This window comes from Coptis chinensis, chromosome 3 (genome assembly GCF_015680905.1).
Source record: "Coptis chinensis isolate HL-2020 chromosome 3, ASM1568090v1, whole genome shotgun sequence".
Taxonomy (NCBI): Eukaryota; Viridiplantae; Streptophyta; class Magnoliopsida; order Ranunculales; family Ranunculaceae; genus Coptis; species Coptis chinensis.
The window spans coordinates 60,362,584-60,378,324 of NC_141458.1; the positions used below are offsets into that span (position 1 = coordinate 60,362,584).

At 36.6% G+C, this 15,741-nt stretch overlaps 2 protein-coding genes across 3 annotated transcripts; both read left to right on the forward strand.

Moving 5' to 3' along the window:
* The first annotated feature begins 311 nt into the window (after window positions 1–311).
* On the forward strand, window positions 312–11,776 carry LOC147510258 (Hus1-like protein). Of its 2 annotated transcripts, XR_015218779.1 has the most exons (7): window positions 312–472; window positions 557–906; window positions 1,567–1,852; window positions 1,973–2,055; window positions 9,722–9,906; window positions 11,196–11,265; window positions 11,404–11,776. XR_015218779.1 is itself a non-coding variant. In XM_086602271.1 (6 exons), exons 1-6 carry the CDS (start codon window positions 421–423, stop codon window positions 11,526–11,528), a joined length of 966 nt encoding a protein of 321 aa, XP_086458397.1. In that variant the 5' UTR covers window positions 312–420; the 3' UTR covers window positions 11,529–11,776. The 2 variants fall into 2 exon arrangements, 1 of the variants encoding a protein (XP_086458397.1); XM_086602271.1 differs by lacking the exon at window positions 9,722–9,906.
* Window positions 11,777–12,272: 496 nt separating this feature from the next.
* On the forward strand, window positions 12,273–14,988 carry SPX1 (SPX domain-containing protein 1). Its single transcript, XM_086602273.1, has 3 exons — window positions 12,273–12,731; window positions 12,807–12,933; window positions 14,353–14,988. Exons 1-3 carry the CDS (start codon window positions 12,468–12,470, stop codon window positions 14,793–14,795), a joined length of 834 nt encoding a protein of 277 aa, XP_086458399.1. The 5' UTR covers window positions 12,273–12,467; the 3' UTR covers window positions 14,796–14,988.
* Window positions 14,989–15,741: the final 753 nt, after the last annotated feature.

Below are 15,741 nucleotides of genomic sequence, written 5' to 3' on the forward strand. Positions count from 1 at the left end.
GATTTAGAGTGTCTGGAGAGGGAGAGGAAAAGGGAGAGTGAGAGAGGCGAAGAGAAAAAGCGAAGGGGAAGAGATGAGGATTGCATTTAAACCAACCAAGTTGGTTTTGTCAAGATAACCACTCCCTTCTCTCCAAAATGTTAAGCTCATTTCGCGGATTAACACACCCATGACCCAACAATACAATTATTCATTTTCATATCTTTTGCAAACAAACATGATTATTTATTTTTCCAGTTTTTACTTTTCTTTCCTCAGTTTACCAAACACATACTATTTAAAATTATTTACTTTCCATTCCATTCCATTCTACAGTGGACAACCGATTTTATTTTCTTTCGATTCCGTGAGTTAAAATTTAACAAACACCCTAAAATATGATTTCGAGATTGGAAACATTAAAAAAAAAAAAAAAAAAAGATGAAGTTCAAAGCATTCCTTACCGACGATGGAATCACTCTACTTGAAAAAAGTAAGCTCACTCTAAAACCGTTCAATACTAGTGTAATATTTTTTAACGTATTATTACTAACGTTAGAACATAACTGAATAAAAGGATTCGTGCCGGCACTGGACAAAATGGGAAGAATATGCCACCTGTACTTAACAAAAGACCATGCATTTTTTCTACACAATCTATTAAACGGAGATGGTGTACAATCCATTGCACAGTTTCGCAAAGAATCTTTATTCCAAGATTACCGTATTTCCAGTCAAAATGATGATCGAATTGCTTTTGCTATTGATCTTGGTCTACTCCATCGTGCTTTACGTAGCAGCGTCAGCATTTCTGGTCAGGGTCAAGGTGATGTCACTACTGGTTATAATAGACTTCAGGTTAAGCTTGCCAAGAAGCTTACTCCTAATTCTCAACAACCTACGCCTTTCCTCACTTTTGAAAGCAAGGTAAGTGTTTGTTTAAATTACATTGGCATTGAAATGTTATAACTACTTTGACAATGTGTGGGTGGTAGGAGACATTTTTGGCCATTTTACGTTGCTCATGCTGCCACCTGATAACGCCCTTTGATACACTGGCCCAACATGTCAGTGCCACATGGATGTTGCATAGAATTTCATAAGAGAAAAATCTATGCTGTATTGATTATTTACTTATTTAGTATAACCACTGCGAATGCAACATTATCAAAAGTCCGGGGAACAGATATCGTCGAAAATATGATACAGTTGTTATATTAAAAATGGTGAAATGAGTTTTTCTTGACTGAATTTTCTTGGTTTCAATCCACCCGAGTTCCATTTTATTATCCATTAAATGACTTAAATCGGGATAAAGTGGTATTAGTTTCATTTATTTATTTATTTTTATTTACCATGGTTGAGTTGTTGGGAAAATTAATTTGACTACCTAAAGATGAATGAAAAAAAATATTGGGGAACATATTATCGTGTGCTAAATAAATGCATCTGTTTTGGGGGTTTTGTTTATTTCTTCTGATGAATGTATGGTGCTGTGCGTGCTAGCATTTCTCGCATAAACCAATATTTGTACCGGAAATACACTGTCAATATATGTCTAACTCATTTATTTGACTTTCCATGTAGGGATATAAGTCTGCTGTAATCCAAGATGTTCCTATTTCGAAGCCATTGTCTAGAGCAGATGTTATGGAACTCCAATCTGCTTTAGACATGGCCCAGGATCTACCCCAAACTCTGGTTCAGGGACCTGATCTACTTCAGCTGCAAAGCTTTGTGGATCGTCTCAAGCATGTCGGTGATCTACTTAACATTACTGTAACTCAGTATGGGGATTTGCATCTACAACTCACGAATACTCTTGTCACTCTTGGTGCTGAGTTCCGCAAATTGCCAGTCGTTGGTGTCCAAGGTATGTACTACACTCGTCAAGGAGACTTACTGAAACAGAGTTATTTGTACATTACAATTTGGTTTTTTTCTGAGAAATGAATCTGAACATGCTCATAACTCTTGCGTGTTGTATTTTCAGTACAAGTTCCGGCTGGCAATGAAAATATGAGTGCACAATCTCGCACAAAATCTGCAATTGAGAGGGGAGAAGCTCTGTCTGTGGTATGTACATTAATTTCTCCCATGTGCAATGCATATGTTGTGATTTTCTGCTTTTGCAAAACATACTCCTCTTCACGAAGGCAAATTCTAAGTCCCTAAAGGTTCAACTTGCAATTAATGGTACATAAACTGGCCATTTTGATACCATTAAACTGAACAAGTATATTGTGAAATACAATAGTTCCTCCACAAAAGCAGAAATTTTTACGTCGTTGAATGGTATAGTAATGGTTGCCTTAATCTACAGTGAACAACGAAGGACCTTAGTATTTCTAGCACTCGAGAGCTAGTATTTGGCTGAAACTGTTGTTTATAGTTTCTGTAATTACGCTGCCTGTGAATATGAATGTCATAGAATTGAAAATATGTTACACTTTTAATCTAAACTTTCTCACAAACAAACAAAATAGAAAAAGAAAATATAACCAAAATAGTCAAAGGCTGATGGTTTTGGACTCCAAGTAGGCTCTGCTTGGAGCCAAAAACAATATAGTTTACATCGTTGTTGTATTTAGGTAGTGACTTTTGATTTATTAAGTTAATCTGAAAGAAAGTGGCAGCACTAGGTCTCAGAGATTGCATACCCAGTGAATGAGATGGCGTCTTCCTCTGTGTATATACAGTTCTCCCTTAATCCACATCCTAGAGGTTGTGAGGGTGGTTTAAAAGTTTTTGATTCATAACTTTGCACCATTATACGTAGTGGTTTTAGGCAGTCCTAATTAGCGTGATGCCACATCCTAGAGCTTGTAAGGTGGTGGTGAGTCTTATATCCTAGAGCTGATATTTGGTTTCAGTCATTCTTTTATTTTATCGAATGGGTCCAATGGTCTGGATTTACTAAACCTCTAAGTGTTAGATTCTCGGAGAATGGCCATGAAAATATTATTGGCAAGTTCAATAAACTTACTCAAACATCTTCTGTTCCTTGTTATAACCTTTGCTTTGATGAGAAAAATAGAGTTGACAGAAGAATAATTTGTGTATAGTTTCATTAGGAAGTTGAAAGAAGTGATAAAGCATATAGTCCAAATGTTGGGTCCTAAGACACTCAACTAGTTAGCCATGCCATTAGTTTGGCTTGTTTGCAAGAAGCGAGCAGTCAATTGCTAAGAACACCAAAGTTTTGCCTAAACAATTTACCTCTTCTAACCATTATAATTCTTTCCAAAGTTCATCACAATACAACCTTTAGTAAATTTTCAAGAAATTTCTGTAATTCCACACTACTTGATACTGTATCTCACAAAATACCTTCTACTACCAACTCAAATTTCAGAAACTAGTCTAAGTTCCTTTCCCAAGGTTCTAGACTTCTAGTGCTTCCCACATTCAACCCATCAAGAATCTTACCCAAAAAGAGATGCAGGCTAGAAGGCTAAAAGGGTTCTGTTGTAAGTGTGATGAGGTTTATACTTTTGGCAAAAATTGTAAAAACGAGCTGATGTATATGATAATAATGGGTGATAGCTGCAAAAAAGAACAAGATAACAAGGAAATGGTGGAAAGTTGCAATCCCAAAGAGCTTGAAAATGTAGATGAAGGGACTGAGATGGCTATATCCTTAAATGCCCATGAAACATTTCACATCAGACTTTAAAATTGGAAGGAGTTGCTAAGAAGCAGTCCATAACTATTCTGGTAGACACGGGAAGTACGCACAATTTTATTGATCCCTCTGCAACATGAGAATTTTTTTGTCAAACGGTTTCAACATCGCAGCTTCTGGCTATAGTAGCAAGTAAAATAGCGAACAATGCCATTTTGTCTTAACTTTCAAGTTTAAATGGATATTCAATGGGTGCAGTTTGTGTAGAGATGAGGTTTCTGCTGTTGGGAGGGTGTGATGTAGTTTTGGGAGCTCAATGGCTTAAGGACATCAACCTTGTTAAAATGGACAAAGCCCTCGTATATCAATGGACTAAGGTGTATAAGGAGTTGAGAAATTGTTGTTTTGAGCAATTTACATTTAGATGGGGCCAATTGCTAGGTCTGGATATGATGTGATTGGAATTTAGCCTCTTGGTTGTAATGCTTTTCTATTGTATTGTGGGCTATCTCGGCCTCTTTTTATTTATTAGTGGTAAGTAAATTTTTACCGACAAAAAAAAAAGGATTTTAAAAAGTTTCATCTGCAATTCTGGGAGGGAGGTAAAATGTGTTATAAGGACACGATGGAAAAACGAAGTTGAATATCATAAGCGGGAGAGCTCTGCGTAACTTTATGTAGAATAATCCACCCGGTGACTTCTGTGTTACATTTCAAGCACCGAAACAACTAAACAAAATGATACAAGTATACACTCTTGCAATTTATGTGTTACTTCATGTCTATTCTGATGTTTTTGTAAAACCAAAAGGGTTGTGACCACAAAGATTCCATGACCATCACACATTCACCTTAAAGATGGTAGTGGTCTAATTAAAATAAGACAATCGGTAACCACAAACTCAAAAGTCCGAGATTGAAAAACAGGTGAAGGAAATGCTTACTACAAGCATAATGGCCCTCCCAAAGTCCTTTTGTTTTTCCTGTTTTTTATTTTTTATTTTTTTGTTTTGATTGGCAATCCTGTTTTAAATGAGATCAGTAACTCTTTCATGCTGGTGGGGTTCGATCCCCAGACCTCTGGTATCATCACCCAAAGATTTTACCGACTTTGCTAGTCGGCACTTGCTTCCTCCGACTTTACCGATTTTACCGACTTTCCTGTTTTGTTTGGTTAAGAAAAACAATAATTCATGGAGAATGTGTATAAATTATAGTGAAGAATAAGTTTCCTATACTAGTCATTGAACAATTGTTAGATGAACTTCATGGAGCAGTTGTGTTTTCAAAGTTCGATTTGAGGGCTGTTTAGATAAGGGTTTTCAAGCTTGATATTCATAAAACAGCCTTTAGTATTTAGGCGTTATGAATTCAAAGTGATGCCTTTGGGGCTTACCAATGCACCAGCTACGTCTCAAAGTTTTATGAATGAAGATTCCATACGAGAGTTTGATTTAGTGTTTTTTTTTAAAGAATATCCTGGTGTATACTAGGAGTTTCAATGATCTTAAACATTTGAAAGCTATACTTTTGTTACCAAGAAATCATCAGTCATATGCGAAGGAATCAAAATGTATTTTTGCTCAGTGAAAGTTAGAGTATCTGCAACATATTATCTCTGAGGAATGAGTTTCGGCTGATCAAATTACTGTAGATGGTTTGAAGGACTGGCCTATTCCGTAGACTATAAAAGCACTTAGAGGTTTCCGTGGCCTTACAATGTATTATAGATGATTTGTGAAGAATTATGTGACTATCACAAAGCCTTTGACTGATTGACTTGAGAAATATGGATTTAACTGGGCTAAAGTTTCACCGATTTACTTTAGAGCTGAAGCGGGCCACGATTCTGAGTCCAATTCTAGTTCTTCCGGACTTTGAGACAGATCCGTGTAAGTGCCATTGGAGCATTTTTGGTGCAAGCAAGACAACCTATAACATTTTTGAGTAAGGATTTACAACCGAAGAAGCTTGGGCTTTCTAATTAAGAAAAGGAATTGTGGGCTATATCTGTTAACAGATGGATATGGCTGCTATTTTTTTTAACTAGAATAGATCTGCAGAGCTTTAAGTATTCTCCCACGGCAACGGATGTCTACAATTCTTCAGCAGAAATGGTTATCAAAATTGTTAGGATATGATTATGATCTCATACAATAAGTGAGTAGATAGTGTAGTAGCTGATGGGTTGTTCAGAGCTTATGAGGAACAAGGTTCATGTGCCAGCTGGAAGCTTTAACTTGTGTCCAACCAGTTTGGGTATAAGAACTCATTGAGAGTATGGAAGGAGACAGTACAACACAAAACTTGATTGCCGAATTGTTACTTAGTGCTATCAGTCACTAAGGCTACAAATATTAAGGTGTGATGGTAAGTTGTATGTGGGATGCAGCTGTTTGTTGGGGCTTAAATTATGGGAGGAATTACATTGAATTGGTGTTGGTGGGCACTCTGTGTAAGAGCTACTGCAAGTGCAAAGAGGTTGGAACAATATTTCTGGCCAAATTTAAAGGAAGATGTGAAACAATGGGTTGTGAGTTGTAATGTGTGCCAGAGAAGCAAAAGTGGGAGTCTGCTTTATCCTTGATTGTTGCAGCATTTGCCTATCCTAAAAAAAAACGACACAATATAGCCATGAATTTCATAGGACTACCAAAATTGGAAGGAAAAGTCTCTATCCTCTTGGTGGTCAACAAACTTACAAAGTATGGGCTTCTCATTGCTTTGACTCATCCTTACACTACTAAGGATACCGCTCGAGTGTTTTTTTATCAGATTTACAAATACCACGGGCTGCCTCTTACAATTGTTAGTGATAGACATGCAATTTTCTTAAACTCAGTTCTGGACCACTCTTTTCGATATGTTGGAAACTACGATGATGCATTCTTCTTCTTGCCATTCTCAAACAGACGGACAGAAAGACAGAGACTTAATCAATGTGGAAAATTTCTTGCAGTTTACTACCAGGTCAAAGGCAAAGAGATGGTCTAAGTGGTTGTGATGCATGAGCATGGAAGTTTCTAAAGTAATTAATAATTATTAGTTTCTATTTTATTTGGTTTCCTAATTTGAATTAGGAATAAGATTTAGGATGGTTTCTTATTTGGAATCCAATTAGATTTAGAAGTTGAGTTTATTATATAAAGGCATCTAAGCCTTCATTGTTAAGGGGTTATTATTGATTATTAATTCTTTGTGAATTGTTCTTCATGTTTGAAGGTTTAAACCCTAGATTTAGGTGTTTATTTTATTAAACTCAATTGATGTTCATCCATTGTTGAAGCTTCTGCCAACAAGATACATCAAATTGGTATTAGAGCCATTAAAATCTTGGCAAATTTTTTTTCATGGAGATTTGAAGAAGAGGTCGTCCACCGTCATTGCACACTAGAGTTGATCGACTAGAAGAATTGCTTGAAAAAATCATGATTGAGATGAATAAGGTGTTTTGGCTCAAGCATCGAAAACTGGTTGTTGTCAAGGACAATGGTAAAGAGAAAGATCGTTCGCGGCGTTACGATCTACGCTCCCACGAATCAAAAACCTATTCCTACACCAATTCCGACCTATGGGTTGATGGTTTTCACCGTCCCCAAAAACTCCGCCACGTCCCTGTTCTTGGAGATTATCTTGTGGAGAAATCCACACCCACCATCGTGATCGATACAAGTACGCGCCACAACAAGTATGTACTCTCCACCGTCCTGCAACTGTTCATAGAGAACACCATATAGGCTGTCCTACCAAACCAGTAGGAGTTCCTTACCATCATCCAGCAGCATATGAAGATGTCCATGAGCAGCAGCACCAGAGATGTCCTGCAGACCCAATCCGTCCAGGACGTGTTCCTCCAATTCAGGTAACCAGTACCCTACTATCCCAATGTCTTACTTCTTTTGGAAACGAACATCAATCTCGGATTGCAAGCGAACTTAATAAACCTGGAAAAGAAAAGCGGGAAACGAACATAATTTTTGTTGGTGAGGATGCCTCACCAACTTCTTCATCATTTGCTGTTTCTTGTTCTTCTCTTCCAAGATCCGATTTTTACAGCATACCAGATATGAGTACTATTGTTTTCGAATTGGCGAACACCCATGCTAAAAGATTGACAATTTCTGACTGTGTTACTGCTGTTAGAGAGCCAGAAACCTCAGCCATTGATCCACCCACACCAATTCACGTCAAAACCACTTCAGAAAAAAGAGGTGTGGAGTACCAAAAGAAGGATACTAAACCCACTCCACCACCCCCACCTCTTCAATTTCAGTTACACTTGGGTGCATGAACATTCACCACAATTTCTGCAAAAACAAGCCATTGCCTTTTGCAATCAGCAAGGTCACAGTGTTCCTCCTGTTCATCAACCCCATGAGGCCAACCCACAGCGGCAGCAGCATCTTGCTCTCAATTTTGGCCACCCTGGCTGTGATTTTGAATTGGTTATCTACGATTTCCAGCTTGATGGTGAGCCAGACAATCATGACTTTAGCAGGCTTCCAATTCAGCATAGTTATCACCATCAAGGTCATGGTGGTCTCCCTGTCAACATCTTCCAGCAAGCTATGAAGCACCGATACGTCCCTAAGGGTGAAGTATCCGTGTCTGACATGGATACGCCCCGATACGCGATTTGGAGTATCCGATTTTATAATTAATTTTTTAATTTCCGACACGCGGGGGACAGTAATCTCACACATAAGAAATTTTTTTGGAACTTCAACAAAAAAAAAACAAGTGAAATAAAATCCAAATTAAAAAAGATGCAAGAGAAGAAAGATGAAGTGAATCAAAGTTATGCATGTAAGTTGCTGCTTAATGTGTTTGAATTGGTCATTTTATGAAGTAGAATTGTCATTTTAATTTGAATTTGGTGAAAAATGCTCAATTATATAATATTTATATATATATTATTCAAACGTGTCCATGACGTATCCGTGCCCTATATTTTTGAAAAATGTCGTGTCCGCGTATCCGTGTCGCGTATTGGTATCCGTGCTTCCTAGCCAGCAAGTTCCAAAAAGACTTCCACATGTTCGTAACCTTCATGCTCAACTTGCCTCCCAACCATGGGCTCAAGAGCAACATGCCCAAGTACATTCAGTGACCAAATTGTTTGGGCCTGGTCAAAGACTTACCATCTTATTGAATTCCATGGGTCCGAACTCATGTGTTCTCACTGGTGGGATGCAAGACAGTGTTTCATCTAACCTTCAGTTTACTCTTTCTGGTTATTGGACGGGTACACTTGGGAATATTGATGCTGAAATTATTAGTTTTAAATTCACTAGTCACTCTAAGGAAATGGCATCTCTTGTTTTCGTACTTGATTGTCATCATGCAATTTCAAGCAATTGTCTGGTCAAGCATCCCAAGACGTTGAATATTTTGAAGTATACTAGTTTTACAGAGTTTAATGATGTTGACAACCACTTGTATAGTAATTTTGGCGATTACATGGATCCTTATATCAATGGTGTGAATAAATTTCTTGAAACAAGTACATGGGAACTTATATTTGGACAGTTGAAGCACGTATCGAGTGAGTATGTTGATCCCTTCCTTTCCAACTTTGAGAAGGATTTTGGTGTACGCAACAAAACATTGAAGTGCATATGACATGAGTTACAACCACAAAATCATTTTCGCAGTCGAGTGCTGGCATTGTTTTGGTGCATTGTTTTTCTTGTGAGCAGTTATTTGGGTAAAATTTGAGGTCAAATTTTCTGCAACCTAGGGATGACGTATATTATGGCTATGTGGAGTTTTTACGCATTTGCGGAATTTCTAGACATCAAATTTGAGGACAAATTCTTTCAAGCAGGGGAGATTAATGCATGAGCATGGAAGTTTCTAAATTAATAAATAATTATTAGTTTCTATTTTATTTGGTTTCCTAATTGAATTAGGAATAGGATTTAGGATGGTTTCCTATTTGGAAACCAATTAGATTTAGAAGTTGAGTTTATTATATAAAGGCATCTAGGCCTTCATTGTTAGGGGATTATTATTGATTATTAATTCTTTGTGAATTGTTCTTCATGTTTGAAGGTTTTAACCCTATTTTTAGGTGTTTATTTTATTAAACTCAATTATGTTCATCCATTGTTGAAGCTTCCGCCAACAAGATACATCAGGTTGTCTATGGCAGAGTGGTGGTACAACACGACGTTTCACACAGCTCTTAAAATGTGCCCATTTGAAGCCTTCCATACTCTCTTTTCCTCTGCAACTTTCAACTAAGGCGTTTGAAGTGGATCAGTTTCTACAAGAATGAGCTATAGCTTTCATAGTCAAAGGTAATTTGATGCAAGCTTTAGGTCACATGTACTATCTTTCTAATAGGAGGTCTGAATGATCCTTCGTTGTGGGAGACTTGGTATACCTTAGACTTCAGCCTTTTCGGCAGTTGTCAGTTGGCAGTTGTCAGTTGGCAGTTGTCAGTCACATTTAGGAGGAATATGAAGTTGACTCCAAAGTTTTATGATCCATATCCTATCATTGCTAAGTTAGGCGCATAGAAACTGGAGTTGCCCCCGAATGCCCAAGTAAACTGTTTTTCATGTGTCTCAGTTGAAAAAGAAGGTTGGTTATACAAATTTTGGTTCATGGTTGCACAGACGCACACTCATCCAACTGATGGTACTTGGGAGGACTAGAGTACCTTTTCTGGCCAGATTCCAGATTTTTGTGCTTGTGGACAAGGACCTTTTTGCAGAGGAGTATGTTAGGAACTGAAGGACTATATGCTTAGTTGGTTAGTTAAGTTACAGCTCTGGTTGGTCAACTTGTTACTTAACAGTGGGTTCTATTGTAACAGTTGTGAATCAACTGTTTCTTAACGAACTTCATTAAAGGAGTTGTAGTAATATAAGGAAGGGTGTTGACTGATAATCATTTCTGTTTTGTCACTCTCCCTTTCTCCCTGTTTCTCTAATTTATTTTCTTCTCTTCACTTGTTATATTTTCTATCGTGTTCTCTTATTGTCTCAATATCCACCCATTTCTTTCACAGTTCACTTGTTGTTTTTAGTTCTTAAGGAAGAACCTAACAGCTGCATCTACGCATGGATATTTTCCTATCATGGAGGGTCTGTAGATTCTGAAAATTTAAGTTTTGATTTCAGATTTGGCTTGTAATGGATTATGGAACTGTAAGTAACAAAAATAGTCATCATCAATCAATATGCTGTAAAAGAGGATCAATTTTTGAAGGACATTACTCAATTCATTTGTTAGTATCTTTAGGTTTGTATTCTCCTCTTTTGAAAACTCAAGTTTTCCACCAGAAACAGTAAGACTCTTAGTAACAAGATGTCTCTCTATCAGCGAAGTGTTTGAACCAATAGTTCCAGATGGATAGTATGGGGTATTAGTAGGATTAATGTGAGATGTGAATGGGGAGCCGCTGCAGTAGTTGTGCAACTTCATAGCTAAATATAATTCAGATAAACTAATTTGGCCAGACCATCTCCCATGCTTTTAGTGTTCTCACTTCTGTCCATAATATTTATTCTAATAGAACTGATGGCATTTTAAATGTGCTTTGACTATACTAATAACCATGTTTTGATGTGAATTTGAACAGCAAGTGAGCATGAAGCACTTCGGCAAGAGTCTGCAGTGTCACTTAGCAAAGCCAGATTGTGCTTTCTATGGTAAGTATCAGCAAGATTTTCTCATGCAACTGCACTCTTAGAGCTTTTGTATTTAATGTTCAATGAAATTAGACATGTCTTACACTTTTGATAATGTTATATGGTCCTTATTTCCCCTTTCTCTCTCAATTTTCACAGGTATAACCCCTCTGGCTTCTTCTCTAACTGTGATATTCCAGTTCTTCATTCCAGGGACTCGACAGACAGATAAGTCTATCAGTTTACACTGCAGGCTCCCTGTGCTCGACCCAGGATCTGGTTGAAGAGACTAATCAGGCTACTCCCAACATGTTTTCCTTAATACTAGTTTTGATGCCCATGCCCAGCACAAACAACTGTCTGCTATAGTAGTTGTAGACTTATACTTCCTCCACTGTGTTTGAATGTGTAAATAATTTTCTGGAACCCGATAATGTTAGGATAGAACGGCAGATTAAGGGAAAACAAAAAGAAGGAAAAAAATGTTCTTTTGTTGTTTCAGTGGGAAAAGAATCAGTTTTGTTTTCGTCTACTTTTGTTGTGTTGTCTAACTGGCCAAGAAAAAGATTGTTATTCCACAACATATTTGTTGTCTCAATCACTTAAGTACTCAACAGGGAAGTTTTAAGATAAGTATGGGTACCACTATATCTACCAAGCACACAATTAGTCAGTGTTCCAAAATATGCTTATGCTCTAAAAATTTGGTGTTCTTGTGGTGGCAAATAATATCCTGTGGAGCGTACAATTGTACACTCAAAGTCTCGAACACAACTTATTCTGTTAAGCATTTTGTGAGTTGATAAAACCTCCTTCCACCCCCCATTTGGTTTATTAATTTGTTCTTGTCCTCGAAAGTACAGAACAAAATACATTATTAGGAAGTTTTGTTTGTCTCGTAATAGAAGAAGTATTAAAAAAAAAATAGTATCAATCTTCAGCCGAATAGAACCAAGACAAAAACCCCGAAAAAAGAAAGCACCATCATGATTACGTCTGTTAAGCATTTATGAGGGTTAACGATAAAAAAAAGAGAGGGGACCATAACACCATTCACCACGTAAATAGAATATAACCCGAACTATACTCCCGCAACAACAACGGGCATTCGAATATTCTGTTTTATATTCTCTCAGTCTTTATTATATCTTTCTTTCTATCCTTATTATTTGGCTTTGCCTCTTTCTTTTCAATTTGAGAGAGAGAGAGAGAGAGAGAGAGAGATGAAGTTTGGGAAGAGTTTGAGTAATCAGATTGAAGAAACAATACCAGAGTGGAGAGATAAATTCTTGTCATATAAAGAATTGAAAAAAAGATTGAAACTATTTGATCGGTCATCTAGACCACATAAAAAACCGAGATTAGGGGAGGATGAGACGACTACGGCTAGAGATGAGATTGATTTTATAAGATTTATTGAAGCGGAAATGGATAAGTTTAATGGATTTTTCGTTGATAACGAAGAGGAATATATTATCAAATTAAAGGTAGTAATTTTAATTTTAATTTGATTATTATTATAATAATAACAATATGTCAGGAGTTTTATTTGTGTTGAGCAGGAGTTGCAAGATAGAATGTTGAAGGCAAATGAATCCCCCGAAGAGTTGATTTCTGTACAAAAGGAGATTGTGAATTTTCATGGGGAGATGGTTTTGTTGGAGAATTACAGTGCGCTAAACTACACTGGTACGTTTTTTTTGGTGACCAGATTACACCCTCATGCACCTTTCAGTTTGTTACCAGAATTAACAGAATGAAATTCTATATTTATTTAGTATGGCTGTGTTTGGCATCCAGTACACTGAAAACGAATATTTGATCCTTTAAATCCTAACTACTTTTCTATTTCGGAGGAGCTGGGACATCCTATTCACGCTTGAGTTTTGGCTTCCAATTAACATGATTTGCAATCTATGGGGCTTAATAGATTCTTCTCATCTGGATGTTCATGTTCTTTTAGAATATTCTAGGTGTGCCACGTCTAGTTAGATTAATAACTGAAACAACAAAATAAGATCTTATCTTCATCTTGCTGTTATTCCCTTCTGCTCTGAGTTAAGATGCAACATGCATGGCTTTAATACTATGACAAAGAACTAAGACAGTTGCTTTTAATTTCTTTTAGCCCCTTGTTTCTATCTGAAGGGCAGTGACAACAGAAAATAAATGCAACAAATCATATCTAAAATGGTGTGATTGGATTTAAGACAAAATTGTCTATAGCTCAGTTATAATGATCGCAATCACACTTTTATCAAGTTCTCTATAATTTAAGTTTTCCCTCATGATTCAAGAACATATTACTAATTTACTACTAATATATAATTCCTGAATTGAGATTTTGTTGTTATATGGAGTTGAGGGATAACTAATATTGTCAGAATCCAGAAGAGTTTTCCTACAAGTATTATTGTTTTAGTTTTTATAATTTGTTAAGTTGTGCAAAAGGGGTTGTTTTGTAAGAAACAAAAATATGTATATGATGCAGGTACAAAATAGTTTCATAACCTGTCGTAATCAAAATTTCAAGTCCAAACTAAGCCATCATGTCCAGTCAAAACCTGATTTAATATCACCATGGTATGTTAGCCTATAATAATTATATTGGATTCATCTTATATTTTTTATTAGTATCATTTTTTCCTCTTCGTATGTTGCATATCTTATCATTGTAGCTCTTCTGAGGATTGTTTGAAGAAAGAAAGAAGCGATGACAGATTGTTTGCTACTTTTCCAAAATCCTGAAAATGAAAATTTAGAGTATATAATAGGACAGGTATTTTAATATTTTTATATATTGGTGGTAAAAATTATGTGGGAGCAGGTTCAGACAACCTTTTGTAGGCCTACCTGGAGAGGAGAGGAGAGCTGATTAGTGGTGATCATCTCCTCACCTGAAGATTGTTAGAACTGAATTTTGAGAAGTTTCATTGTTACTAAATCACAAATCTAGGGCCAAATTTTAAGAAAAGCTCACTCCAATGTGTGGAAATTTATATACCACTTACCCAAACACTTTTCATACGAGCTTAAAGCTCCCATGGTCTTTGCTCTTGACACAGAGGCCCAAACCCGTTCTCATCCATGGCAGTATGCTTTGAACAGGTTTGGTGAAAATACTGAAGAAGTATGAAAAGAGAACTGGAGCTCTCATTCGCCTGCCGTTCATTCAGAAAATATTGCAACAACCCTTTTATAGCACAGATTTGCTCTATAAGCTTGTGAAGGAGTGTGAGGTAATGCTTGACCATCTTTTCCCCACAAATGAAGCTTCTGGTCCAAGTGATGTAGCTGATGGAGATGGAGCGAGTAACACTGAGCCAATTGTTGCTAATAAAGATGGGTTGCTCAGAGGTCCGAAGGAACTTGAAGAGATTGAGTACATGGAAAGCTTGTATGTCAAGAGCACTAAATCAGCATTACGCGTATTAAAGGAAATTCGTAGTGGGAGTTCCACTGTAAGTGTATTCTCCTTGCCGCCAATGCAGAGTACTGGCCTTGAAGAGTCTTGGAATAAAGTACCTATTCTAGAGCAAGAAGCCAAATAATTTGCACCCGAAAATGTAAATGGTTGTTCTAGTTTTCCAACATTCCGTCTTTGTTGAGTTGCTTGCTGTGACAAATATCTCAATGTCAACCATTCCCTTCTTTCTTTTTATGTGCTTTGCTTCCATGTATGATGTATCTAATGCCGACACACTTTATACTTTTGAAGATTATAGTTTGGTTTGCCCAAGTCAATGCTAGGACTGCACTCAGCTGTAAATTTTCTACTATTTGTAGGTACTCAACCTGTACACCTGGATTTACCCGTCGTTTCTGTTTTGTTCTTTGGTTTCACTATTTAAGTAAATGCTCTTTGATTTATCAGCATGATACATACAGATGTGCGGATGTGGTATGTACTGGGAAGGGTCGCTGACTGATAAATTTGATTCAACAAAAACTAATATTGTTGGTGCACTTAAAAACTCCGTATAAACTATAAAAATTTCTACCTCGACAAAATGCTGTTCACAAATTAAAGAATCGTGAACAATAATCGTGAGTTTGATTGTATTAAGTCTGGGCGTGTCAGTAACAAAAGGGTCTAAATTCAGATCATATAATGTGGAAGAAAAGAAACTGAAAGAAAAAAGGTTAGGGAGTGTTTGGAATTTTAGATCCTATTTATTTATTGCCAATAAATATTTATTAGAGAAAAATTATTTTTTTTCGAAAAAATAAACATGTTTGATCTCTATTTTTCTAAAACATAGTTTTTCACTCAAAAAATATTTTTTGGTCTAAAACAACATATTTTATCTATCTATCTAAGTTTTTTTTAGCACTAAAAGACAAAATTATAATAAAAGATGGTCCGGATCATTTTGAGCAAAATCTAACGGTAGAGATGCGGGTTTCATTTTAATTTTTGAAAAGGGACAGAACAGCTCCCATTTGGTTTTTAACGATACCATTTGACTGAGAACAAAGGCTGTGAGCGTCTATACA